At 36.9% G+C, this 26,683-nt stretch overlaps 1 protein-coding gene and 1 long non-coding RNA gene across 4 annotated transcripts in view; both read left to right on the top strand.

The window, feature by feature from the left end:
• The first annotated feature begins 3,448 nt into the window (after nt 1-3,448).
• Nucleotides 3,449-26,683, top strand: part of LOC578616 — a 58,686-nt gene continuing 35,451 nt past the window's right edge. For 2 of the 3 annotated variants that reach the window (XM_030996127.1, XM_030996129.1), the window contains exons 1-2: nt 3,449-3,930; nt 16,769-16,845. In XM_030996127.1, the coding sequence (XP_030851987.1) occupies nt 3,786-3,930; nt 16,769-16,845 (222 nt within the window). In that variant the 5' untranslated portion in view covers nt 3,449-3,785. The remainder of the gene's footprint in view (nt 3,931-16,768; nt 16,846-26,683) is intronic. The other variant, XM_030996128.1, reaches the window with a different exon arrangement.
• Nucleotides 4,226-6,716, top strand: LOC105446210. The gene is made up of 3 exons (XR_004066119.1): nt 4,226-4,531; nt 5,790-5,911; nt 6,211-6,716. It is a non-coding gene; the product is annotated as an uncharacterized LOC105446210 (long non-coding RNA).

Genomic DNA, 26,683 nt, shown 5'->3' with positions numbered 1-26,683 from the left:
ATTTGAAGGAAGTTGTCTTATAAAATACATCCATGCCTCCTAAACCAAACTGTGTCCTCTGAATTGCATTACACTCGACTGATCGGTATCATGGCTCATGCACACTCTTGGGGAAGCAGGGAGACAGAAAAGACCCACATCGAAATTAATCTCAAAAGAAAATCACTCTTTGGTTGGTTTGCGCGGATATACATACAAACAGACACCAAAAATAAGTTGAAAAGATTTATGTGATTGTGACCATAACTCCCCTTTACTTGAAAGTCGTCTTGGTTTTATGGCCTTGAAGTCAGAAATGTTGGCGACCCATTCACCTGAGTATGATCTGGGGAAGGAAAATATTGTTTACTAACAACAAACTTCTCTTATTGACAAAAGAAAGTTGTCGGGTTAAGCCACCAGAGACTGAGTTCCCGAAACAGACTCCACAGTTCGGCCGATTTTACCCCATCTTGCCCATGCCCCAAACTGCGTCAGTAAGAACCATTATGACTTGACATTACAAAACACACAATTGACCTGTATATCAATAAGTTGTTCACTGTGACTTATTCCACCATCTCCTTTACAACGGAAGCCACAATTTTGAAGACATTTTTGTTCAACAGAAGGCTGTTGAAACTATAATTAGTAGTAGAAGTAGTAGTAGTACATTTTTGAAGTAGCAGCAGCAGTAGTAGAAGTAGTAGTAGTACATTTTTTAAGTAGCAGCAGCAGTAGTAGAAGTAGTAGTAGTAGTAATAGTAGTAGTAGTAGTAGTAGTAGTAGTAGTAGTAGTAGTAGTAGTAGTAGACAGTAGTAGTAGTATTAGTAGAAATATAGTTGTTAAAGTAATAATAGTCGCACCATTAACAAATTGATATCTAATCATTATATTATCATCATGATAATGATAAATTATTTTCTTTAGTAAGAAAAAAAATGGGTGTTATGCAATGTTGTACCGTGTGACTTGCAGAAGACCTTTTAACTTGTAAAACATAAAGTAACCTTAAACATTCTTTTCTCTTTGGATTGGAATTCAAAAGGAACTATGTTCGATTTTATTACACTTTTCATATCAATTCTTCCCCTGTTCCGGGTTCAACTTATTTTGGTATAGAGCTGCCCCTGATTAGAAGTAAGTTTTCTCACGCCTTCTACTACACTTCCTTACAAAACAATCAATTGCAACTCTGCATTTTTGTTGGCTCATAAGGTATCTTCACTTGAGTGAATAATCAATCAGTATGTGGTCCTTGCGATTAAGCTTTTTACAAATAACAAGGTCCTTGATGTCATTAGCGAATACATAACAATGACTTTGGGAAGGAAAGAGTTAGTCGACTGAAGATGGAAATTATGGTTTCATGTCGAGACGCCACAATGTGGTTTATTTGAGAAAACGAGCAGGGTAAAAAATAAATCAAAACAACGGCATAATTACAAGAGCTTATCAATACATGCATGCTGTGCTTTTAAGCTTCGAGAGTCCGAAAAAACGCCTTTCAAGAAGCCAGCTTGATTCCAAGAGCACACAAGAAGTATTTAATGAACTGTACAAATGAAACGAAAACACAAGTACGGTGTTTAACAAAGGCGTGTTCATTCAATAAACTCTTTACGTTCACAGAATAGTTTACATTCCCAATTATGACCCCCGTTTCATACGCAAGCTACTCATTTGCTTTTAACTGCTTTCTAATGCAAAATATTGTAACAGCAAATGTAAAATTTTCACAAACAATTTGTTTTATTATTTTCCTTGTTTACAAACACAATTCATACATTTTTATTCATTTATTCATACATATTTATACAGGTACACAAGATCAGAAATAAAAAAACATTTATATACCATTCCTTTCTTCTAGATTAAGATTATTATTATCGTAAACACTTCTTTATGTTTGCTTTCATATCTAAGTCATTTTAATTGCATTGAATATGGTTACACTCCAATTTAAAGAGAAAATTATATTTTTATGACATTATATACAGTGCCTATAAATATATTCGTTGGCAAATGATTGTGAAAAAACGAAAAATTCTTTGTCTGAGGAAGTTATATTACTGTATTATCATTCATATCGATAGGGTTATGTGTGTGTGAGTGATTACGCATGTGGGAGTGTGTGGGTGTGTGTGATAGAGATATAAGATGGGAGATGGTTCTATATTTGTTGTTGAATACTACAAGCATGAAATTACGACGTTTTTCCTTTTTTTTTACTATACTAACACACTAAAACACTGCGCACACACACACACACACACACACACACACATTTGTGTGCGCACACACGTGTACTTTTTCTTCTTTTTGCGAATTAAAAGGATTAAATGTAAAGACCAGTATTGGAAACGCCCCAATTTCAAAAAATGAAATGGAAGCTCTCATTACCAATCATGTGAAAGAATATGTTTTGACTAATACATGATGATAAAAAATTTGCCGGGAAACCGCCTACTAATTCATATATTTGGTAAATTTGTTTCTCTCATGGTCTGTGAGAGATATAGGGTAGTCCCATATACAACTTTCTGTGTATAGTGCTTGTAACTTTACGAAGAATGGGCCAAATTTCTTATCATTTTGATGATTCCAGAACCTTGCAGATGCTAGATGCTAGATGATCAACCTTTTCTGATCGATTCCACAAGGTTTCTTTCACAATGCAATCGCATGACCATAACTGGTCTTTACCTTTAAAGTTCTTCGTGAAAAAACGAAGAATTTGTGCCCTCGAATCAAATTGACATAAGCAATGGATATAATCAAGTTCTCCACTGAAAGGGATATTGTTCTGTGCCCAGAGTAATTGGGTCTTAACTAATCCAAAACAGTTCTATATATTATTTACCTTGACTGAATTGCAGCGTAATGAACTAACTCTCTCGTAAGATATTTTTACTTTCAGTTTTCTCATTTATCATTAAATTTTTACCTTATTGATAAGTTCATAAACACTAATCCCGCTTTACATAATTTTGTATCTTCTTCCAATTCTTGACCTAGAATATATACCGCTTCGTCACGGCGTCTATTCTGAGGTCTTCCCAAAGTCTGTGTTTGTCATGCTCAGAAATCTGAATATGCCATTAGATATTATAATATGTTTTATTAATATTTTCCTCGTGAAACTTGACCTAGAATAAAAGGCCTCGTCATGGAGACTCTTTTTGGTACCAATTTGTACCGGCCCGGTGCCGGACGGTGTCGCCCTCGCATATTATATAATACAAGTACTTTGATAAGCATACAGCGGACAGCTAACACAAACAAAGAAATTCTTTCTTTCTCTATCTCATGGACACACAATCACTACGTCGGTGTGTGCGTAATTTCGCTCTCTCTCTCTCTCTCTCTTTCTCCCGTCCTCTCTCTCTCTCTCTCTCTCTCTCTCGTGCTCACACTTTTGCTCTTGATCGAGCCGAGTTGAGTATCGGTGATCAATAGAACTGAATTAAAAACCTTCTCTCATTGTTGCGCGCCGTCAGTGAACGAGTCGCACGCATTTAAACAGAGATCTTCGCAATCGCCACAATTTATTTACAGCTTCTAATGTGAAAGAGCCATATTCCTTAGTCTAAACTTCTCTTAAAGGTGATAACGAATTATTGGTATTGGTTGCTGGTCGCTCCATCTGAGCTCAAACGGTGTCAGACGACACTGCCATTGATAACACTTTCATCATTGCAACTCGTTGAGGACATCATTATACTTGTTATTAAGCGGCATCATCTCTTTCCCCGGGATTTCGTAGAGACAGTTTGTCTGGATTCATCCTGTCAACACTATCATCATGTTAAGTTTGAGATTGGTTTTAGGGGCGTGCCTGGTTAGCATCTGCGCCGCCCATGTTAGACTGACTTTCCCTCAAGCGAGGACCTTCGCTCTGGACTTTCTGGACAACGTCCGTACCAGTGGCCCTTGTGGCATGGAACCAAGTAAGTCACCAATAAAGTATAAGTATACAACTATAACTACAAGTATAAGCATAAGCAGGAGTATAAATATAAGTATAAGTATGAGCAGGAGTATAAATATAAGTATAAGTATGAGCAGGAGTATAAATATAAGTATAAGCAAAGAGATTCGATCATACACGTATGTCCTCCGTAGGAGGACTAGAGGGCCAACTAAAATCTTGACCTTTGACATTTCATAGGTTTTGCATTGGATGCATTATGGGGGTTTTGTCCGATTTGAACGACGGTTTTGGAGGGTCAATGAATATTCATGAGCAATGACGTAAAAAATACGCCAATTACTGTTTGTTGATTGGCCATCGACAAAATGTTTTATGTATTAGGTCATGCATAAAACATTTTTTGCATTCCCAGAATTCCCTACGATTTGAGCAAGAAAATGACGAAAATGGCGGTTGTATGAACTGCGACTTTGAAATTTTTCAATTACGAACAAGGACACACTTTTCTTTTAAGTGAATTTCTATTATAATAGAAGTTTGTCAAGTACATCTCAGTGAAGCAGAAAATCTTCAGGCGAACATTGACATCGGAGTGATACCCTATGATATCAAGAAAAGTAAGTAAAGATCCATTTTGTGTGAAGGTCTCTGAAATAATTGTGATGTGTTCGTCATTGCAGTGAGGGGCTCTCCGCATTGTCACAACGTATTATTCCCTATCCCATCCCTTTCTTTTGTCTTACCAAAGAATATTAACTGATTGAATTAACTCTAATTTAAGTCGTCGACGGTAATATTTTTTAGAAATAATCAGGAGTTTACCGTAGGTTATTTCATTACAGCACATCTCATAATTTTAAGTTAGGTTCACAGCTTGATTACCGATAGTAATCAATGGTAGATGTAGACCTGTTGTAGACTGCGCAAATGGCTCATTGCTAGTCCAAGCCGATGCGATTTCGTCGAGCGGTTTATGATTTTCAATTCGCCGGTGCTAGCCGGCTGTAACACTCCACCAAGAAGCGACTGCGTTTCCTGAGCTGGCGCGGCTATAACTTTACAGTGTAGGCTACACTTTAGTCTTACTGTAAAGCCTAGGCTAGTATTCATAGCACAATCTAGTCTGAATTTTCTGTCTCTTTCGTTCGTTAGCCTCTGATTTGGGTAGAGTCGGCTCCTCTCTTTAGCCAACCCTACCCAAATCAGAGGCTAACGAACGAAAGAGACAGAAAATTCAGGCTAATTAAGGCATAGACTAGGCCCTGGCCTAGGCTAGGGTCTAGTCTAGATCTAGACCGAATTTTCCGTCTCTTTCGTTCGTTAGCCTCTTATTGGGGTAGGGTCGGCTCTCGAGAGCCGACCCTACCCCAATAAGAGGCTAACGAACGAAAGAGACGGAAAATTCGGTCTAGTCTAGATCTAGTCATGCTAGTGTGGCATTATGTATCCAGGTCCAGCTTAGTTCGGATGTAGGCTAGATAGACTAGACAAGAACAAAACAAAAAGGGTGTCACTTCCTAGCTTCCTAATTTTACCCCCACCCCCACCCCCACCACTCTTTTTTCTTGATTGTGCTCTAGATCTAGATCTAACTTCTAAGTTATGGCACTGTGACTTGTTTGAAATATTTAGAGGAAAATGACATGTTTAGACTTTAGAGAGAAAATAGGTTTATATTATTTGCGTATTACTAATGTCCGAATATTTACCTTGTTTACAGTAAAGTTTCAGGACTATATGCTACCCCCTTTTTATTTGGTATGGCATGGGTATTTCTAACTCTAGTTTAAAGGACATGAACTGATAACTAATGCAAGCATTTGATACTATTACTTGCACAAACCTTACTAAGTTTCTGTTTTCTTTTAATTGTAGATCCTATGGAACCAAGAAGCAGATAATGACCACAGAGGTGCAACAGAGACTACCAGTACCTGATCATCGTATGTTATGGTGTAGATCTCAGGAACAGGACACCTAAGTTGAACTCTGGCAAGGTATGTTTGTATAAAGTTCGAACATATTTAGGCTGTATAATCTAAGGCTAAGCCCATGCCAACATCGCACTCATTTTGGACTAATAGATAATAACTTAAAATAAATTGGAAATACATCTAAACCTTTACTCTTCTCTTCAAAAAAGGCCCTATCAGATAGACATAAGTTTATCATTTTTTAATAAAATTAAAATGCAAGACCTACAAAAAGTGGGGAGGTACTATTTTTGAAAATCCAATATAATGCAGCAGTTTTAATCTTATTTGATTTCTCCTCTCTTTTTGTTTTTAATATGCAGGTTGTCCCAAGCTGCATGGTTTGATACCCAGGCTTCTTTTGTACAAGTCCCTAGTCCACCCTCATCTTGAGATCTGTTCCGGTGTCTGGGATCCCTACAACATCTAAGATGTCCAGGACGCTACTTCACAATGGGGACCACAAGAGAACCAGCAGTTTGACTGAGATGATCAGCACCTTTTAGTTGCCTACTATATCTACAACTACAAGGCACTCTGCAAGAAGACTGGGAATGGTGCATAAGATAGTCAATGGTCTCTCCGCTCTCCCTTGAAAATTTTCCCACTGCACTACTTATAGCTACTTGCGCCCTCTATATAGCAAACAATGCCTAATCGGTGACTGTTGGTCCCCCATGATCCCCTTTTTCTTATATTAATTGAGAGCTGATATGATGAGATAACCACCTGTCAGTGACCTTGCAAGGTGGTCTAATCCCCCTGGTCAAACTAGTACAGACGGGCTTTAACAAATCACGAGCAGGAAGTACCATGACATGACCCTCCAGTTGCACCAAGCCAGAAGCGACATAGACAAGTTTGTATTTGCCCAACACTCTGTCCCAAAGTTAATGGAACTGACTTCCAGCAAATAAGTGCATGATGACAGTCCAGAGAACTTCCAGGGACTACTTCTGATGCATCTACTCTCCTTATCCCACTTAGAAACATTCTGTCTTCCTCACACCACTTGTAATCGTTAGGCTACAACGCCTTTTGAAGATTACCAGAAGAAGAAGAAGAAGAAGATATATCGAGGATCATGAAAGTAATCATTTGTTCTTTTAAATGTGTGAACATGTAACATAGTTTTTTAATATTTAATCTTAAGTCAAGTTCTGACAAAAATATAGGGATGCTGAACTGAATAGTAAATTGAAGGGGGGGGGGGAATAAAATGATGTAGTTCATTAGTAATACTGTAGTAATATAATTAATAACATTAATAATAATAACAATATTAAAAATAGTAACAATAACGACAATGATCATGATAATACCAGTAATAATAATGATAATACAGGTACCAGTAGTAGTAAAAACAACAACAATAATGTCCTATGTAAGATAAAGTACTAATATAAAACTCAGTATATACCTGTGCTTTACATAATAATTTTGAATATTTTGTTCAAAATCTACTGTAAACTTTTACAACTGAAAAATTTGAATTCAAGAGACAGCACCCCCCCCCCCCCTCCCCATCCATTTGTCATCCTTTTTTTGATGTCATGTTGGATTTAAAAAGATCTTAATAGAAACAAATATGTTGATAAATGAGTTCATAAAAGTTAATAAATTAGTTAATACTGCTTAAATCTGTTCTTTTCATTTTCTTATTTTGTGAAATATATGTGACGATGCTGGTGATTATGATGATGTAGGCACTCTGTAATGATGATGCTGTATGACTGAGGTGAGATGGGGGCTGATACAGTCTTGTGTAGAATTGAGTATGGTGTTCGACCTTTTGATGTTTGTTTATATCTGGCATCAGCGAGATAGATTTAACCATCTTTCCTAATGAGAGAGAGAGTGGGCAAGACTAATGTATAAATGCAGTATAAAAAATGGTTTACAATAAAGATGAGGTGGGGGGGGGGGGGGGGGGGTTAAATAAAGAATAAGTCGATGCCAAAATGATGAAAGCATAGGTAATTGGGGTGGGGATTGGGGGGGGGGGAGGGTAATAGATCCTATGGAAATGTCAATATCAGAAGGGGTCCTTGTATTGAAAATGATACTGTTGGGGGGGGGGCAAATTTAAAAAAAAAATCAGAGGCGACGAATGCAAGAACGAAAAGAACGAGACAAAATTGAAATTTAATTGGGGATGGGGCACAATATGAAGATCATTGAAGTCGAGGTGAGAATGATTCATTATTTAGACACTAAAGATATGAAAATATCACTTGTTAAGTGGGCTAAATGATCAGTGCAATTTGTCTGATTTAAAAAATATTAGTAAGTTAAAGTTAATAAATGAACAAAAAAAAAAGAGGCAAAAAATGAATTGAGGTACCACAGTGAAATGGGGTCATTATTTTTGCCTTTTAACTGAACTGAATTTTTTAAAATGTACTTGTGGCCCCAACGAAGTGAACCATTTAAAATTAGATTACCCCCCCCCCCCCCCCCCCCCCCCCCCCCGTCCCCACACACACACACCTCCCCAACTCTGACCTTTGTTCTACATTTTATCTGGCCCAATTAAGGATTCTGTCGATATAACAACGCATGCGCATTGTCTTTTTTTCATTGCGATAATATGCTAATAGGTGGAAAAGAGCTCATGAATATTCCAAATTTTAATTTAAATATTTTGCGCGCTGCGCGCAGTCCAAAATCCCCATTTCGCTGGTGCACTAAAAATTTGTCGTCTTCATAGGCTAATACATGAAAAGTGGAAGCAGTGTGCACTTTTGACCCTCCAAAATTTCCCCATGGCTAGACGGATGCAGAAGCGGAGTTGAACCCCCCTGAGTATAAGTATGAGCAGGAGTTAAATATAAGTATAAGTATGAGCAGGAGTATAAATATAAGTATAAGCAGGATATAAATATAAGAATAAGTATAAGCAGGAGTATAAATAAGTATAAGTATGAGCAGGAGTATAAATATAAGTATAAGTATGAGCAGGAGTATAAATAAGTATAAGTATGAGCAGGAGTATAAATAAGTATAAGTATAAGCAGGAGTATAAATAAGTATAAGTATGAGCAGGAGTATAAATATAAGTATAAGCTGGATATAAATAAGTGTAAGAAGGAGAATAAATACCAGTATAATTAGAAGCAGGAGTATAAGTATGAGTATAATCAGGAGTATAGATATAAGTATAAGTATACAAGTATAAAGTATAACTTTATGTATAAATATAGGTATAAATACTAGAACAAGGACTATAGTATAAGTATAAATAGAAGGAAGAATAGCATTTATTGTCTATTCACGGGAAATTCTTTTTTCCACTGGTTATCACAGCAATAACGATGGTATACAATATAAACATTCACATAATTATGGATGATAATACATTCGTGATAGGCGTTATTAACACATTTACGATAAATACATGAGAAACTATTATGATTCAATCATCGCTATACCATTGTGTCTTATTCTACTAAAACTTTAAACCTTAAAGCCTATATCTGCACTACTTTGGCCAGGAGGGATTAGACCTCCCTGCATGGTCACTGACAGGTTGGTATCTCATCAAGTCAGCTCTCGATTAACATAAGACAAAGGCATTGTCTGCTACATAGAGGGCACAGGTAGTGCAGTAGGGATTAAGGGGATTTATGAGTTCAGTCAGTGTCGGTTTTAACAAACCCTTTTCCATAGACGGACAGACGTCCAAGTTTTCAGTTTGTTTAACACCTTACTCTACTTCAAAGAGTATTTCTGGTTCTGGTTCCGAATAATACTCCGACAAAGTGGGTTCCCGCATCGCATCAGAGGGTTGGCCTGTTGGTTGACCTGGTGGAATTTACTTCAATCAGAATTCAATTCGAAATGCTCCTTGTTGCCACTCAATTTTATCTCCATAGTGGATAGCATGTCATTCTATTCAGAACACCTTTTAGTAGAGCTGGTCGATTATTTCCCTTCAAAGACTGAAATAAATCGAGGTCGTCCAGATTACGCTATACTTATGCCAATATACGACATTTCCACATTTGCAGAAAGCATTGCACGGAATAGCTCCCACTCTATTTTAAAAAGAGCGGACTAGTATCGAAACAACTTGAACACAAAAAAAAATCGCATTAAGTACACTTGCCTCACGAATCATCCTCCAGAAACAGTCCACAATGTCGAAACTACGTTATGTATTTTGCACTCAACATATTAACTCAAATACTGGCGATGGGATTTTTACGAGCCAAACAATAGAAAGACCTTATGCCAGTACTACAGAAACGTAATACCAGTAACCATATGTGAGATAAGACTGATTTAGATACTGACAATAAAAGAACATCGCAAGGGTGTAATATAATTGCAGTATTAAATATATACAAATGAAGATTAGTGCTACTGGCAGACAATGGTCTGCCAGTGGTGATTTCCCCATTTATTCTTTTCACCCACTTCCTCTCTCTTAAGTTATTTTTCAATATTTTGGAAAGTGTTTCTCCTTTTTTTTCTTCCTGCAGTTCAATTAGCTTTCTTAATTTTCTGGTTGTTTTTCCTTCAAGATGATATTTGCCAATAATATGAGGCGTAGATGCTACTTTTAAGAATCGGCTTGCATGGTGATGTAGATATATACAGTAGGCTAACGGTTGTCTCCTGACGACGGATCCAGTCAACCTTTCCGAAACGTCGAGCCCCTCCTACCACCCATCATCTCCAACCGGCGTTATAGTTCTCCTTAGAACTAGCTCAAGAAAGATTACCAATAGTCCTTCTCAGGACTAAATACACACTCAAGAAAGAAGGATTACCGACAGTTCTTTTCAGGACTCCCCAATCAACCCTAAGCCTATTGTATATAATATAAGGGGTATTCTAAAAATAAAAGTTGTAACAAAAATGTAACGAACGCATATGATTTAATGATTTTAATAATGATCCTTTTATCTGCGTAATATATGAATATTTGGTAAAAAAACAACATTACATATTTCTTCTTCTTTGTGAATATGAAAACAAAACAGTTTTACTTATATAATAGAGGCAGGATGTACCACCACTCGCCAAAACAATACAATTATGTTTTAAAAATGAAAAGGGGTGTTAACAGGAAATAAGGAGGAAGAAATCGAGAGCTTTAAAAGGGGAGTAAATAAATGACAAGTAATATGATGCAAGAAAGAATAATCATTATATTTATGAAACTCATAAAAAAAGACCTTTACCTGGTACCATATGGTTTGCCGCACCATCCCCATCTGTATCTTTTATCACATTACATGGTATGATCAACATGCATTTTCAGCAATACTGCAAAGAAGAACAATATGATGATTATTGAAAAATCAATTAATCAAAAGAAGAATAACGAGTACTGCGCAAATTCATGTAATTATACGGGTATCAAATTTTTTTCATTACAATTCAAACAAACAAAGGAAACAAATTTAAGTTGACACGAACAGTATTTTGTTTGTTAAATGTTTACATTGATCAAGATTTTCACCGCGAGAGATCTAAAGACCTTACTACTACATATATATCCTTTTTCTCTCGTCATGTATATTATCTTTTGAATTATCTTAGTGTTGCAATAATTGTATATCAAGCCTTTTAGCCCTACACTGGGCATAGTCGGATACTATGTATATTAAACCATGATTATTTTGTTAACGTTCACTTTTGTTAATATACAGTGCAGTAGTGCACCCAACGTTGGTAAGTTCTAATTATAAATTATAACCTATGTAACCTTGAATCGTATATCATGCTAATGTATAACTTATATCCTGTCTAATGATTCCATATTGATAATTGTGCTGCCCTGGATGACTGAGCAGCAGGCTTTTCAAAAAATATTGTCAAAATCCTCTTGTACCAAGTTTGGGCTGAAGCAGTGCATGTGGAACAAAAGCCATCATGTTTGTATTATATCATTCCAGACACAATTACTCACGTATTTACATTGGCTTTTAGTCAGTTGAAAACAAATGGTGTTGATATCAACTCAAACACAAGGAAGTTAATTACAAGCAAAATGCATGTTATTCTCTTCGTTATGATGATTACAATCTTGACTTCATTCCGGTCTCTTGTTTAAAGACCGTCAATACTACTGGGCCAGAAGGGATTATACCACACAGCGAGGTCACTGACAGGTGGCTATCTCATTAACTCAGCTCTCAACTAACATAAGAAAAAGAGGATCATGGGGGACCAACAGGCACCGATTGGGGAAGTTTTTTTATATAGAGGGAGCAAGTAGATACAAGTAGGACAGTGGGGCTTTAAGGTAACCGTTCTCTTTGAGTGATACAAAAATGGATAAAGTTTATTAGGGATGTTGTCTTTTTTTTTAAATGAAAGTCTACTGTCATTCGGATTTCGTGTTTAATGTAACCCTTCTCTTTATTAAAGTGATACAAAAATGTATAAAGTTTATTTGGGATTTTATCTTTTTTTTTAAATGAAAGTCTACTGTAATTGGGAATTCTTGTTTAATGTAACCCTTCTCTTTATTAAAGTGGTGCAAAAATGTATAACGTTTGTTTGGGATGTTATCTTTTTCTAAATGAAAGTCTACTGTCAATTTCGTTGATAGTTATCAACATAATGTTCTTTCTTAACCTTTGAGTTTTCACAGTTTACGAAACTGGTATTCGAGATAAGCATAAAGTTTATTTGGGATATTATCTTTGTTTTAATGAAAGTCTACTGTCAATTTCGTTGATAGTTATCAACAGAATGTTCTTTCTTAACCTTTGAGTTTTCACAGTTTACGAAACTGGTATTCGAGATAAGCATAAAGTTTATTTGGGATATTATCTTTGTTTTAATAAAAGTCTACTGTCAATTTCGTTGATAGTTATCAACAGAATGTTCTTTCTTAACCTTTGAGTTTTCACAGTTTACGAAACTGGTATTCGAGATAAGCACCTTATGTGAAATGGCGCAGCGGATGAGTGAGCAGAGAGAACATATCATTAGACAAGAAGTATGTAGGCTGTCCGACATAATAAAAAGGTTATCCTATGGATCGGAACAAGATTCTGTGAAAGCCTGAATACATTGCATCATTTTAAACAATGAAGCACCAAATACCGAGGCCAAATTTAACTTTTATGAGGATTTAAAGAGCAAAGATGCACACATAAGGCCTGACCTGCATTCCTTCCATCAGCCAAAACTAGGTACAAGGCAATTTTGACAACATGTTTTAAAGACCCTGGTGCTCATTCACCCGTGCCAGAAATATTATGAATAGGGTATCTTTTGACAGAAAATAAGTTAGTCTTTATCATGAATTAAATTTTAAAGTCATATTGGTTATGAATTTTTGATTAGGAGCTACCAAAGTTGTGAACAATTTTTTTTAATACTCACTGTATATAATTATAAAGGCTATGACGAAGACATCGATTTTTTTAATTACTGCTTTATTTATATTGAAAACTCGATATCGTACTATGTACCAGCTGCAAAGTGAGCTTTTGTGAGAACTCGTCTAGTTCCTAGGAATGGAAATATGATTTGATCAGTTTTAATAAAATCTAAATACTTTGAAAAAAGTGTCGGCGTTTAAAAGTAACATAATACCCAATGGCGAAAATATAAGTTACTAGTTCTCTCTCTCTCTATATATATATTTCAACTTCAATTCATTTATGTTTCCAACAAAACATAACAAATCAATTATAGACATTTACAACAGTTTAGGAATATATATTGGAAACAGAGGGGTCCACTAACAAAACAATGCTTGTACAATGGTGGACCCCTCCTTCTCTTTGTTTTTATCTCGCCTATCTATCGATCTCCTTCTTCCCCCCTCTAATTATCTCCCTCCCTTCTTACTCTCTATTTCTCTTTCTATCTCTCTTTGTCTCTCTCCCTCCCCCTCTTTGATACCCCCCCCCCCCCCCGCCTCTTTCTTTGACTTCCTCTCTCTGTGTCTCTCTTGACGAAATTAGCAAAATTTTATAGCGAAACCAAAACACGCAATATCTAAATCCGCATCGATACGGCTCGGTTCATGGTACACAGTATTAAACCTTGGTCACATATACGCCTGTAGAAATCGATATGAAGCCTGGGTGGAGTCCCACACCAATTAGATCAATAAAATAGAATTCATCATAGGAATTAGTTTCACACAACAGTGCTTCTACATAATGTGGTATACCTTAGTCATACCGTTTAACAATGTTAAGTGTATTGTAGTGTGTTGTTCGTTTTATCGTCGGTCTCATGTCCGTCTCCTCTGTGTGACTTGGGTAATTTCGCTTCTGATCAGTTACTTATTTTGTTTGATGATGACTGTTTTACCTGACTGCTAAGAATGAATGTAGATGCTTGTAAGTAATCAGCCAGGAGACTGACTGCTTCAATTCCTCTCCGAGGGGCTTGATAATGAGGATTGATGCCTTACCAAAGGGCACGAGCGCATTGACTTGGTTTCGAACCCGGGACCTCACGGTTACGAGACCATTGCTCTACCACTGAGCCATCGCGCTTTCGCGACAAGACTGCCAACAGACCGAATGCCAGATAGTCTGTCCGTTTGCAGTCGGTGTAGTGTCGGTTTGACGGTTTGACTGAGGCCTCACGCCGACAAGACCGACACCAGACCGGACAGAGATAAATTATCCTGTATGGCCGAGAGTCGGTTGGTGCGCAGTCGGTTTAGAATTGGTTTGACGGTTTGACTGAGGCTGCACTCCTACAAGAACGACAACTGCCATGACCAAGATTCGGTCGGTTTGCAGTCGGTAAAGAGGCAAAACCGACAACTGACATGACAAAACTAACCCCCTCCCCCACCCCCTGTTGGTCAAATAACCGATCGGTATCTACCACAGTGCATAATGACAAGACCAACACCACTGAGACCCAAAACAGACCGAACAGAAATGCAATGACCGAGAGGCAGTCGGCTTGTCGGTGTGACTCGAGTAGAACGCAAAAAGCCATTGAACGTATCATGTGTATTATCGGCTCAAGTATTTAGCATAATGAATACTTTATCTAGTACTCCGTCATTCATCGTTGTATAACAAAGGCAGGTTTTGACGAGAATTTTAATTATTCACTCCCTAGATAATTCAAGATGTTTACATCCCATACGAAAGTACAATGGCCCACATTATTCGTTATCTAGAACAACTGGGGTTAGTTTCCCCAAACCGTCATATAATTTATGTTTAAATTATTGGTCATCTCATAGAAACGAGTGTGAATTTATTTTTTAAGTGGAAATCCCACGAACCATATTTTGCACAAAAAGAACCCCGGAAAAGAACATATCTTGCTCATGTATTTATTATGGTAGCGTCACTCCAGACGTTCAATTAGCCATTATTTCGAAAGTGCAATGAGTACTTATAAAGGTCAGGCCGGATGTCACCTTTCAACAGATTATTTACAAAAACGTAATGCATTAACATGGCTTTTAACCTAATCAATTTACGTCACGATATCAAAGAAAAAAGGCTCAATGTTAGCGTAAATAGCCCATATCCATGCAGAAACCCATTGGTACTAATGACAAAGCTATCCACCATCAGCGTCTATCATGATCATAAACAGTACAACGTAATAGCATCTCCCTGGTAATAGTACCAATTTATATTTTTTTAAAGAACAGATTAATCCCTTCTTCATCATAAACTCGTTTGGGATGCAGTTAAAATGCCGAGGCATTCGCGATACCAATGCCTTAAATGTATGTCAATCATAATTATTATGTAAATGTGTCATTATTTTCTTTGTTTTGCAATTTGCTTTGTAACTCGGAGAAAGGAATACAGTCATGTTTGAAGAAGAAAAAAATCGTCAACATGGCCTATAAAGTATTGCTAACATCAAACCTGCTTAGAATACCAAAGGGCGCGAAAACTCGGGTAAACAACAAATGTATAGTATAACAAAAATGGTCTATGTGATTTATCAAATGTCAACTATGCCTCGCGTGTACCAATCACCATTTTGTTATATGTAAAGGATATTTAATCTTCTTCCCGATCGTTCAATATGCTCTCGGTTCCTATGGCAACCCATTGTTAATTCGCCTTCCAGAGGATGGATAACCCAGTTTATGGCTACGTGAGGGTCACGTGATCTCCTTGGAAACCAAATATTGACGCCGTTACGGCATAGTCTTAATGAATTGAATGTCTAATACCAATGATTTCAACTTTAATACCCAGCGCAAAAAAAACTCATTGGATTCATTTGGATCAGCCCCTGTTTGGATGTAAAAGCTAAAATATACAACACTGGTATTTAATAACATTGCAGTTCTCGAATCAGCCTTTTTGATAGTCCAGTTTGCTAATGTATTTGAATAAGTGGATGATGCTATATTCCCAATAATACCAATCATCAATTATTTCACACGTTATGAAAAATATATAGCATTCCTGTATGAATGAACGTGACTTTGCCTACGTTAGTTGTTGCTATGTCTGGTAAGGCTCTGTCAAACTTGGGTGTCGTGAAGAAGTTGTATTTTTGTTTCAGGAAGTATGCATGAAATAAAGCAGGCTTTGATAGAAATTCTGCTCGAGTTTAGAGTTTAATATATGCACTTATCTCTTTATCTCCCATTTTACTAGTCACGAAAATTAAAATTATACTTGCACCTTCATCGAGTCCCATCTTTAAGTAATAAACCGTTCAAATACGGATGCAACTCAGTAAACATGATTTGCTCAGTTTTGAAGTTTAAAACAAATATCATTTTGAAGTGACTTCAACGACATGTTCAATTCAATTCTACTCAATCCTTCCAATCATTTAACAAAGATACGTATTTGGAGTGTGTCACAAACTTGGTAATGGCATAGTAAATATGAATATTCATGCGCATGCACTCCTTATAAGGGCATGTAATATTATTGTTGTTTTGTTTGTTTATAGGCGCAGATGGACCCGTGACTGTCTTTGCCCCTGGTGACGTCATCAATGTGACATGGCACTTGGCTTACTCTCATAGGGTGAGAACATTATATTAATATTTACACTTTTGTCCATAAAAATTGAATGATTTTTTCTTTCTTCTTTTCATGTAATTATTGTGACAATATGGTTTATTCTTGATATATAGCAATAATAATAATAGTGTAAACTTATAGAGCGCACACACCGCCCAGGGACGTTCATGGCACTAGCTCAGCAACAATTCTCTTTAATACAAGTAAAGTAAACAATTTTACAATATTTATATCTTCGTATCTTTCATATCGTCTCCGAACTATCTTGGTCAATCTAAAGAGTCAGTTTGATCAATAAACTTCTGGGAGATATAAACGTTATCGTGATCACTTCAGGTAAAGAGGTAAAAACAAATACCAACTTTATGGGCAATTACAGTTTAATTATAGTGCCATTAATGCGCAGACATGGTCATGGGTTAGAAATATGAAATGAAAATATTGACAATGGTTCACGCCTCATACACACGCCTCTGGCTAAATCTAATTAGCGCGGACCTGTGATCCTGTGCTGTCGTATATTCGAAAATTCATTTTTTTGTTGTCATTTGCTAACATTTTACATACAACTTTACAGCAGATTAAACGGCCCGTTTTATAATACTTACCATCGATGGTAACTTTGCCATCAATGGCAACTACCATGGTAACAGGGCTCAACAGCCAATTAAAATTAAGGTTTCCATGGTAATTACCGTCGATGGCAAAGTTACCATCAATGGTAAGTTTTGTGCAACGGGGCCAAGATATCATAGCAAATTTAGTTAACATGATATGCTGCTTATAAGAATCGGCTTGCATGGTGATGTAGATATGCTGCGGTTGCACCATGTGAGAGAGAGGGAGGATTGGGGAGTCCTGAAAAGGACTCTCGGAAATCTTTCTTGAATGTGTGTAGTCTTGAAAAAGACTGTTGGTTATCTCTCTTAGCTAATAGTTCTAAGGAGAACGATAGCGCCGGTTGGAGAGGAGGCTAGTCAACCTGTTCGAAACGTCGAGCCACTCCTACCACCCATAACCAACAAGTCTTTTTCAAGACTACACCAACAGCCCTTTTCCGGCGTAAATATTCATGATTGAATGACACAACCCTTTAAGACTAAAACAGCAACAACAACAATTCAGGACTACACACATTCAAGAAAGATTTCCGACAGTCCTTTTCAGAACTCCCCAATCCTCCCTCTCTCTCACATGGTGCAACCGCAAGCCTACTGTATATTATACATAATAGTAGGTATCATTATTATATGCACCATTTTTTCTCTGTATGCCCCCATCCTCTCTCTCTCTCTCTCTCTCTCTCTCTCTCTCTCTTTCTGTCCCTCTCTCTATCTCCATTTTCTCTGTCTCTTTCCATCATCCACATTTCATCAATCGGTACTAGGAGATGTCATTCATTACGATGATATTAAAGGTAAAGACCAGTTATGGTCATGCGATTGCATTGTGAAAGAAACGTTGTGGAATCGATCAGAAAAGGTTGATCATCTAGCATCTAGCATCTGCAAGGTTCTGGAATCATCAAAATGATAAGAAATTTGGCCCATTCTTCGTAAAGTTACAAGCACTATACACAGAAAGATGTGGGACTACCCTATATCTCTCACAGACCATGAGAGAAACAAATTTACCAAATATATGGATTAGTAGGAGGTTTCCCGGCAAATTTGTTATCATCATGTATTAGTCAAAACATATTCTTTCACATGATTGGTAATGAGAGCTTCCATTTCATTTTTTGAAATTGGGGCGTTTCCAATACTGGTCTTTACCTTTAAACGCATGTGAATTAACTCGCACGATGATAATGGGAGGTGGTTCGCGGAAAAAAAAAGCTACATCAATGGCAGTAAGGGCGCCATATTGAATCTGTAAACGCTATTAAATTGAAAGCATTTTCATTAGAGCTTCTGCTCGCCTGCGTGAAGAAAAAAATCACAGAGAATCAAATGAGTTCTAAATATACGGCTTCATCATACTGGGAATGATCACCTTGTACATATTATAATCAAGGTACGCATAGAGTTTTTACATAAAACAGATTTGTGTAGTTGTAATACAGTATTGGACCTGCAGAAAAAAAATCGTATAATATTAGACATCTTGTGCAAGGTTTACTGTAATGGCCTCAGCACGATTAAACAATCAAGTTCAAATAGATAACTAAAATAACAATCAAAATAATGGCAACTAGCTTTAATTCTCATAAAGATTTTAGCTTTTAAGCTTTTCATAAAGATTAATAATATATAGGTTTAAACTAAGAAATATTTTTATGGATATCTTAGATACTGAAAGCTTAGAATGCATGTGAAAGTATAGAGCAAAAAATAATAAGTTGTTTCATTGATGGCTTCGCTGTACATTGTCACACGGTTTGCTGATGATACTATTAAAGGATGGTGTTTATTTTGATAGAATTTTCTAACCGCCTGTTTAAACGGAGGTGACACGTTTTTCTAACCAACCATGCATACCTAATGAGGTTTGTCTGACGTTGTTTCATCAATAATTCTACCCAATTTGCTGAATCATGTAGTTATCGATATCCAATATTCCCAATCATTGTTCCGTGCCGGTTTGTACCAGGTACGCTAAATGCGGGGGGGGGGGCTTTGTTGACGTAGGACTGTGTATAGGCGACTAGCGAGGTCTTTCTGCGCGTCATCGTACCCATACTCAAATTTGAAGCTGAAGCACAATTCCATAAAGTCTTGAGCTGAGCCTTAAATATGTCATTGTCTAGCTGATGAGCCGTTACAGTACAAGGCCTATGAAATGTGGTATCTACGTATTCTCCGAAGCTCAGACCCTCGGTTGTGTATTGCGACTGGCAAGGGTGTGTGTGCTTGCCAACTATATGAGTAAAAACGCTTAATTTACTGGAGAATGAAGTTAATCACCATCAATACTTCATTCCATAACGCGGCATGGGTATTCATATAGATATCATCATTTAGTGGAGTCATTTCAAATGTTTTGGATTCCATTGTCACTACCCGTACAATTGGACTTGTTCTAACATTTATTTTTCAAAAGTTGAACAAAATTCTCTAGAGATGTCAATTCTATTGCTTGATACTCCAAAGCAAGATACTCTACAATGTAAACAAAAGATAATAGTTATTATTTGACATATCCCATGAAAACTCTACAGGAGATTCGAAAGTCGTGGGTTCGATCCCCGACGCAGCACCTAAGTCCTTAAGCAAGGCATGTTATCTACCTTGATTCCCTCCACCCAGGCGTACCCGGTACCCGGTAGGCCGGAGGTTAAAGTCATCAGTGGTCACTGTAGTTTGCTTAACATTGCGAGCGTCTGGAAAATGGCACCTGGCAGGAAACCTCCTCATGGAGTGAAGAATGTACATACATTGTGTGCGGGCAAGCCTGAATCCGATGACGGATGTATTTGATCTGTAAAAAGCTTATTATCATTATTATTATCATTAGAACTAGTAGTAGTTTTAGTAGTAGTAGTAGTAGTAGTAGTAGTAGTAGTAGAAGTAGTAGTAGCAGTAGTAGGATTAGTAGTAGTAAGAGTAGTAGCAGCAGCAGTAGTAGAAGTAGTAGTAGTAGAAGTAGTAGTAGTAGTAGTAGTAGTAGTAGTAGTAGTAGTAGTAGTAGTAGTAGTCGCAGTAGAAGTAATAGTAGCTGTAATAGTAATACATGTTGCAGTAGTAGTAGTAGTAGTAGTATCATCATCATTATATTACTATAATGCTTGTCTCTCTCTCTCTCCATGCACGCCTGTCTGTATGCCCATACTTTGTCAACCAGGCTTTTGTAGTTCCATCATGCGTGGTAATTAATCAACTCGATGATTGATAACGCATGTATTATAAATCAAATTATTCAATGGTATGCTATTCATCCAGAACACCTCAGTTTGTTGATTGTCACTCGTATAAAGCCAATACATGGTACACGCCACTGAATATAAATGTCGTTAAGGTGGCCAATTAAATGCTTTTGAGCAAACATTATAATGTTTCGCCAGTTAATATAATTGTATTCCGTGACGTCGCGTCATCTCTCTCTCTCTCTCTCTCTCTCTCTCTCTCTCTGTTTTATGTTTTAAGTCAATTGGCAATACAGAAACCAAGAACAATTAATAAGTAATATCAAGATGAATCTTTCTTAGTTGAACCTTTAACACATTTATATTCATGCCTTGATCTTTCCCTTCCACTTTCCTTATGTTTCCCCTATTTTATTATATCAGTTTGTTGATTGTGAATATATATATATATATATTGTAATTAAACTCTATATGCAATGTTGTTAAAATGATATAAAGTAATAAAGTGCCTCGTATGAGGAAAAGAGAAAAATCTCTCTCTCTCTCTCTCTCTCTCTCTCTCTCTCTCTATCTCTCTCTCACTCCACTTTTATATATATCTTTTTTCTCCCCATTTCGGTTGCGCAATCTTTTTAATAACATTAATTGCCCCTCTTACTCCCTTTCATTTATTAAACTCCACTGTCCTTTCGTCTCCAATTCGTAAACAAAAGAGAAAATATTTCATTATCCAAAGTGCATGGACTCTCAAATATATTAGATCCAATCCGGTAGATGTGAGTTTAACATCTCCCTGATCCAATTATTAAAATTTCTCATTGTGCACAGGATAAAAATCCTTTACATGCTGCTATAGAGCGATGGCCTTCTTGCTGCCGTTATACTCTTTAAAGGTACTATGTCCCTTTTGCAGCCAACCTCAAATGCTGTAGAACTTTGCAGGAATTATGAATATGTCATGTATGTCCTATCTGTGAAATTTAAACGTTAGCAGTGACCTCATATTCAAATTATGCAAGGAAACCCGTTTACTTGCTAGACTTCACTGTCAGACACTATTGAGTGACTGACTGGCTTTTTTTTCTTCTTTGGTAATAAAACACATGAAAAGAGTTGTAAAGGGTACATGAGCATTTGTCTACATCAATAACCCACTTCTTGTGATGGCCAAGATTAAACTGATTGAATCTTTGCGCAGCATAAAACGTATGACCATTCGGGAAGTTCTAAATTAGTATTATCTTTCAAATGCAGTTGGAATTTAACTTTTTCATTTTTTGGGCCTGCAAATGGGACATAGTACCTTTAATGTTATGCGATATGCAATACGTGTCCGTTGTTAGTCTGAATACACACCCCCTGTAAGTCGCAGTTCGTAGCAGAGTGTCTGAACTTAGAGACTATGCTGACTTCGCGGTCTGGTACCGTGCGTGCACTCCAAATAGGCTATGTTTTGTAGCTGCTCCTCAGACTGGCAGAGCTAGGCTATGCTCAATACTTTATAGAATTGTGTTGATTGTCAAATTAAAGTCTGTGCATGCAGACTCGTCCATGGTCGTACAGCCGGTTCCTATGACAACCAGACGTCGAGTATTCAAACAACTCGCTGAGAAATTAATTGTCATCCCTTGTTCAACGTTACCTCATTTCATTAACAAAGTATACCCTTTTCACTCACACTATTCATAGCTTTCTTTTCATATTTTGTAGAGATTTTCACGGGTAGAATTGTGCATAGTAATACAGCGACGGTATGTATTACATTTATTCCAAGGAACTCTAAAAGAGAGAGCTTTCTTTTACTACATGTACTTGCATCTTGCGTTCTTTATAATGATTGTTACAAAATTGATGAATACAAGTACAGTAATGCAATGCATTATTTGATTTGTGGAGTAATATTGAACCATTTCAAACTCGTGCTAGCAAGAATTTGAGAATAACTGTGTCATTTTAGAAAGTAGGAGTTCTGTCTCTCGATTCATAGCATAACAATTTCGTTAAATACGGACTATTATTTTGTAGTATACAACGCCACGGCGCCAGGGTGTCATAACTCCGTTCGGTGTGTTTAGTTTGGAGAAATTAACGGCGACCTTTTCCCTGGTATTCATTTATTAAACCAGTATTCATTTGACAGTGTGTCCAGTTCGTAGTTCGGATACTGTGTTACTGGAAAAAATAAAAACACAAAACATTAAACAATACAAAAGTAAATATACCGATACTATGTTATATTATTATGATTTTGCATCAATAATGTACTTATTGTACTGGTATACTATACAGTATATCATACAATACTAAAACTAGATCAAAATACAAAAAGATACACATATAATATTGATTTTCAAAGCAGTCAATTGATTTCAAAATATTTAGACTTTAGACATAAAGCAAACGCTATAAAATGTTGATGGACAGCTACTATTTTATTCAAAAATTATTGTTTACATAACTTTATTACTTTACAATATTTACGGAGGAAATCTTCATTATTTGTCGAGGTCTTCAGTTTGGCAAACAGGATACGCTAAAATTAATTAAAGGCCGTGATAGTATCGATATCTATGTGGCTTAGTGTGGCTGTCTCCATCTTTTGAATAAATTCTCCCAGGAGCTGTCAGGGGTCCTCATTTACGACCACTGCGAAGAACTTGAAAGGAAAATACAGAGACAAAAGAAAAGAGATTTAACTTGTATCCCGTGATAGTATTATTTGTTAAACACATTATGTGCATACTACGTCAGACAAAACTACCCCCACCCCCCCCCCCCCCCCCCCCCCCCCCCGCCTGTAGAGATTTGAGTATCTTGCTGTTGTAGGCTATTGCTAACTGGACCTGTTGGGGAAGAGGTGTCGTGGTTTAGTGCATACGTCGTTGGACTATGAATCCCTTGGTTCGCGCTTCGGGTCCCGCTGCGGTACATAATTATATCCTTTGCAACAGGTTAATCTACACTTGCCACTCTCGCCTCTGGTGTATATATAGTCGGCTGTGCTAGCATTTTGTAACAGGTTTTCTTTTCGCTTCGTTATCATGGTTTTTACGTTTTAACATGAAGGATATCAATACCACTGTATAATTCGGGGTTAAGTTTTAAAGCTTTTCAATTCCTTTGCCTAACATATTGTATTTTAGCAACTTGACTAAAAAAAAATAAACAATATCAATAGGAAACGTCAAGAATTTTCATTTTACTTCAAGTATAATAGCAGCTCTCCAAAAGACTCCCATTCAAAGGTTTATCACATAATAGGCCCTAATTTGTTTACTCAAACGGTCTGAAGCCCCTCTTTGAGTTATTTATCTTTTTGTGGAGAAATATTCATCTCTGCGGGATTCCCCACATTGTAAACGTAGATAAATTTCAATTCCGTCAATTATTTGAGATTTGCCGGTGTACTGCTTCTGAAGACATAATCCTAAACAAGTCGAATTTATAAACTTCTGATGCCCTTAAATTCATTGTTATACCCCCTGCCGTCACACGTGAGAATTCATCCAGAAAAAAATGTAAACATCATTCACCCATGAAAATCGCAAAATAGTTCCTTATTTGTGTGTGTGTGTATTGGGTTTTTACAGACGTGTATCAATCAGATATGATTATTTACGTCTGGGGACCGACCTTTAAACGTCACCATCCGAAAGACGTGACTCAGTTTCGAACCTGCGTCCTCGGCTAAATCAGTTTGTAACTTCCACTGTTAGCTGGATTACAGGCGCACGCCACATCCAGAAGCCCAACAAATCAGGCAGCCTTTACTTCAACTACAAGCAGTAATTGGTAAATCAATAATGATAAATCAAAACCGACTTTAGCAACTGTCCACCAAAAAAAAGCCTATTTCTTGGAGGGCAAAGTAGCCTGTATACCAGTCGGTGCGAATTTTCTTGTCAAAGCGAAAATAATCATGATCACTGGATTTTAATTGGATTTATTTTCATTTCATTTAATCGAGAAAGTATAGGATGTTCAATCCTATGGTGGTGGTGGTTGTTATTTTACCTGACTGCTAAGAAAGCATTATTGCTTGTAAGTAAGCAACCAGACGGCCGACGGCTTTAGGTCCTCTCCGAGGGACCTGGTAATGAGGATTAATGCCTTACGAAAGGGCACTAGCGTATCGACTTGGTTTCGAACCCGGGTCACCGGATTACAAGACCTCTTCAAGGATAACAAGAATAACAAAAGACATCCAAATTCAGGACCTTGCTATTCTGCTATTTTAATTTTAATTTTCCATCAACATTATTGTATGACTCTACGATTCTGATTCTCTAAATAAAACAACATTTATACGAGTGACAACCTAATTCAGGATCACACACGAATTGCAAAGAGTCATGTACATAAATTTGTCTACCGTTTGCAACGTTTGTAAGATGATCACAGATTGAGGATATTCGTTCGATCGTGGAATACAAGGATACCGCTTTTCCTCTGTCTCTCAACATTGTGGTGGTGGTTATTTTGCCTGACTGCTAAGAAAGCATAAATGCTTGTAAGTAAGTAACCAGACGGCCGACGGCTTTATGTCCTCTGCGAGGGACCTGGTAATAAGGATTAATGCCTTACCAAAGGGCACTATAGCGCATCGCCTTGGTTTCGAACCCGGGTCACCGGATTACAAGACCTCTTCAAGGATAACAAGAATAACAAAAGACATCCAAATTCAGGACCTTGCTATTCTGCTGTTTTAATTTTAATTTTCCATCAACATTATTGTATGACTCTACGATTCTGATTCTTTACATAATACAACATTTATACGAGTGACAACCTAATTCAGGATCACACACGAATTGCAAAGAGTCATGTACATAAATTTGTCTACCGTTTGCAACGTTTGTAAGATGATCACAGATTGAGGATATTCGTTCGATCCTGGAATACAAGGATACCGCTTTTTCCCTGTCTCTCAGCATTGTGGTGGTGGTTATTTTGCCTGACTGCTAAGAAAGCATAAATGCTTGTAAGTAAGCAACCAGACGGCCGACGGCTTTAGGTCCTCTCCGAGGGACCTGGTAATGAGGATTAATGCCTTACCAAAGGGCACTAGCGCATCGACTTGGTTTCGAACCCGGGACACCGGATTACGAGACCACTGCTCTACCGAATGAGATATCGCACCTCCTCATTAATATCCTTAGTAGGAGAAAGGTAGCAGGGTCAACTGAACATGATTATTTTGCACGAATTGGAAAGATATTCCCTAACATTTGAAGCCAGACTAGAGCTCATGCCATAATATAATTGACGCAATCGTTTGTATGGCAAGTTTAGCAGTGTAATCTTTTACCTGTATATATTTGTTTTCCCGTTATGTTGTTTTTGTTGATTTTTCTAATTTCTCGATATAATAATTATGTCATAGTCAGTGCCCCCAATCACAAGTTAGTATACAAACTTCTTTAGGGGCTCCTAACCATGCATGTTTTTATATTTCCATGAATTATTGTGCATGTATATGTATTTTTATGGTTGAAATAAATTTATTTTTTTAATTTTTTTTTTGTAAAATGAATATATTGATAAATATATGCTGTTGAACAAAACAAACAAACAATCATACACAATCAATTGAAATAACATCGTAGCATCATAACATAGTTCAAATAAAATATGTTTCGTTTTCTTGAATAACAGTGTTTTCAAAAATGCATAGCTTTTTTGTTTTACAGTTCCTTTCGATCTTTAATCGGTTGTGGATTAATCTTTTGAAAATACAAAGAATAGAGACTTCATGAAACATGAGTTTGCGATTTTCTGCTTGCATAAATAATGAATTGAATTGAATTCAAGAGGAACTTCAGATGAACTTTGCCAGAATTGAAATTATTCCCTAAATCCCAGGGTTCTATAGCATGTCTTTGTTGTTCCTTCAATACAAAACATGACAAGGTAATTTGTTGAATTCAATAACATGAAAACAAGTTCAAAACAAATTGTGATAAAGTACCAAGCTGTGCCAGGCTTTGGGCTCTACACAAAAAATCGACAGTTTTGATTAATGCGGAATTTTCAATT

Source organism: Strongylocentrotus purpuratus, unplaced genomic scaffold (genome assembly GCF_000002235.5).
Source record: "Strongylocentrotus purpuratus isolate Spur 01 unplaced genomic scaffold, Spur_5.0 spur5_scaffold_3, whole genome shotgun sequence".
Taxonomy (NCBI): Eukaryota; Metazoa; Echinodermata; class Echinoidea; order Camarodonta; family Strongylocentrotidae; genus Strongylocentrotus; species Strongylocentrotus purpuratus.
This window is presented reverse-complemented; position numbering and strand designations above follow the sequence as displayed.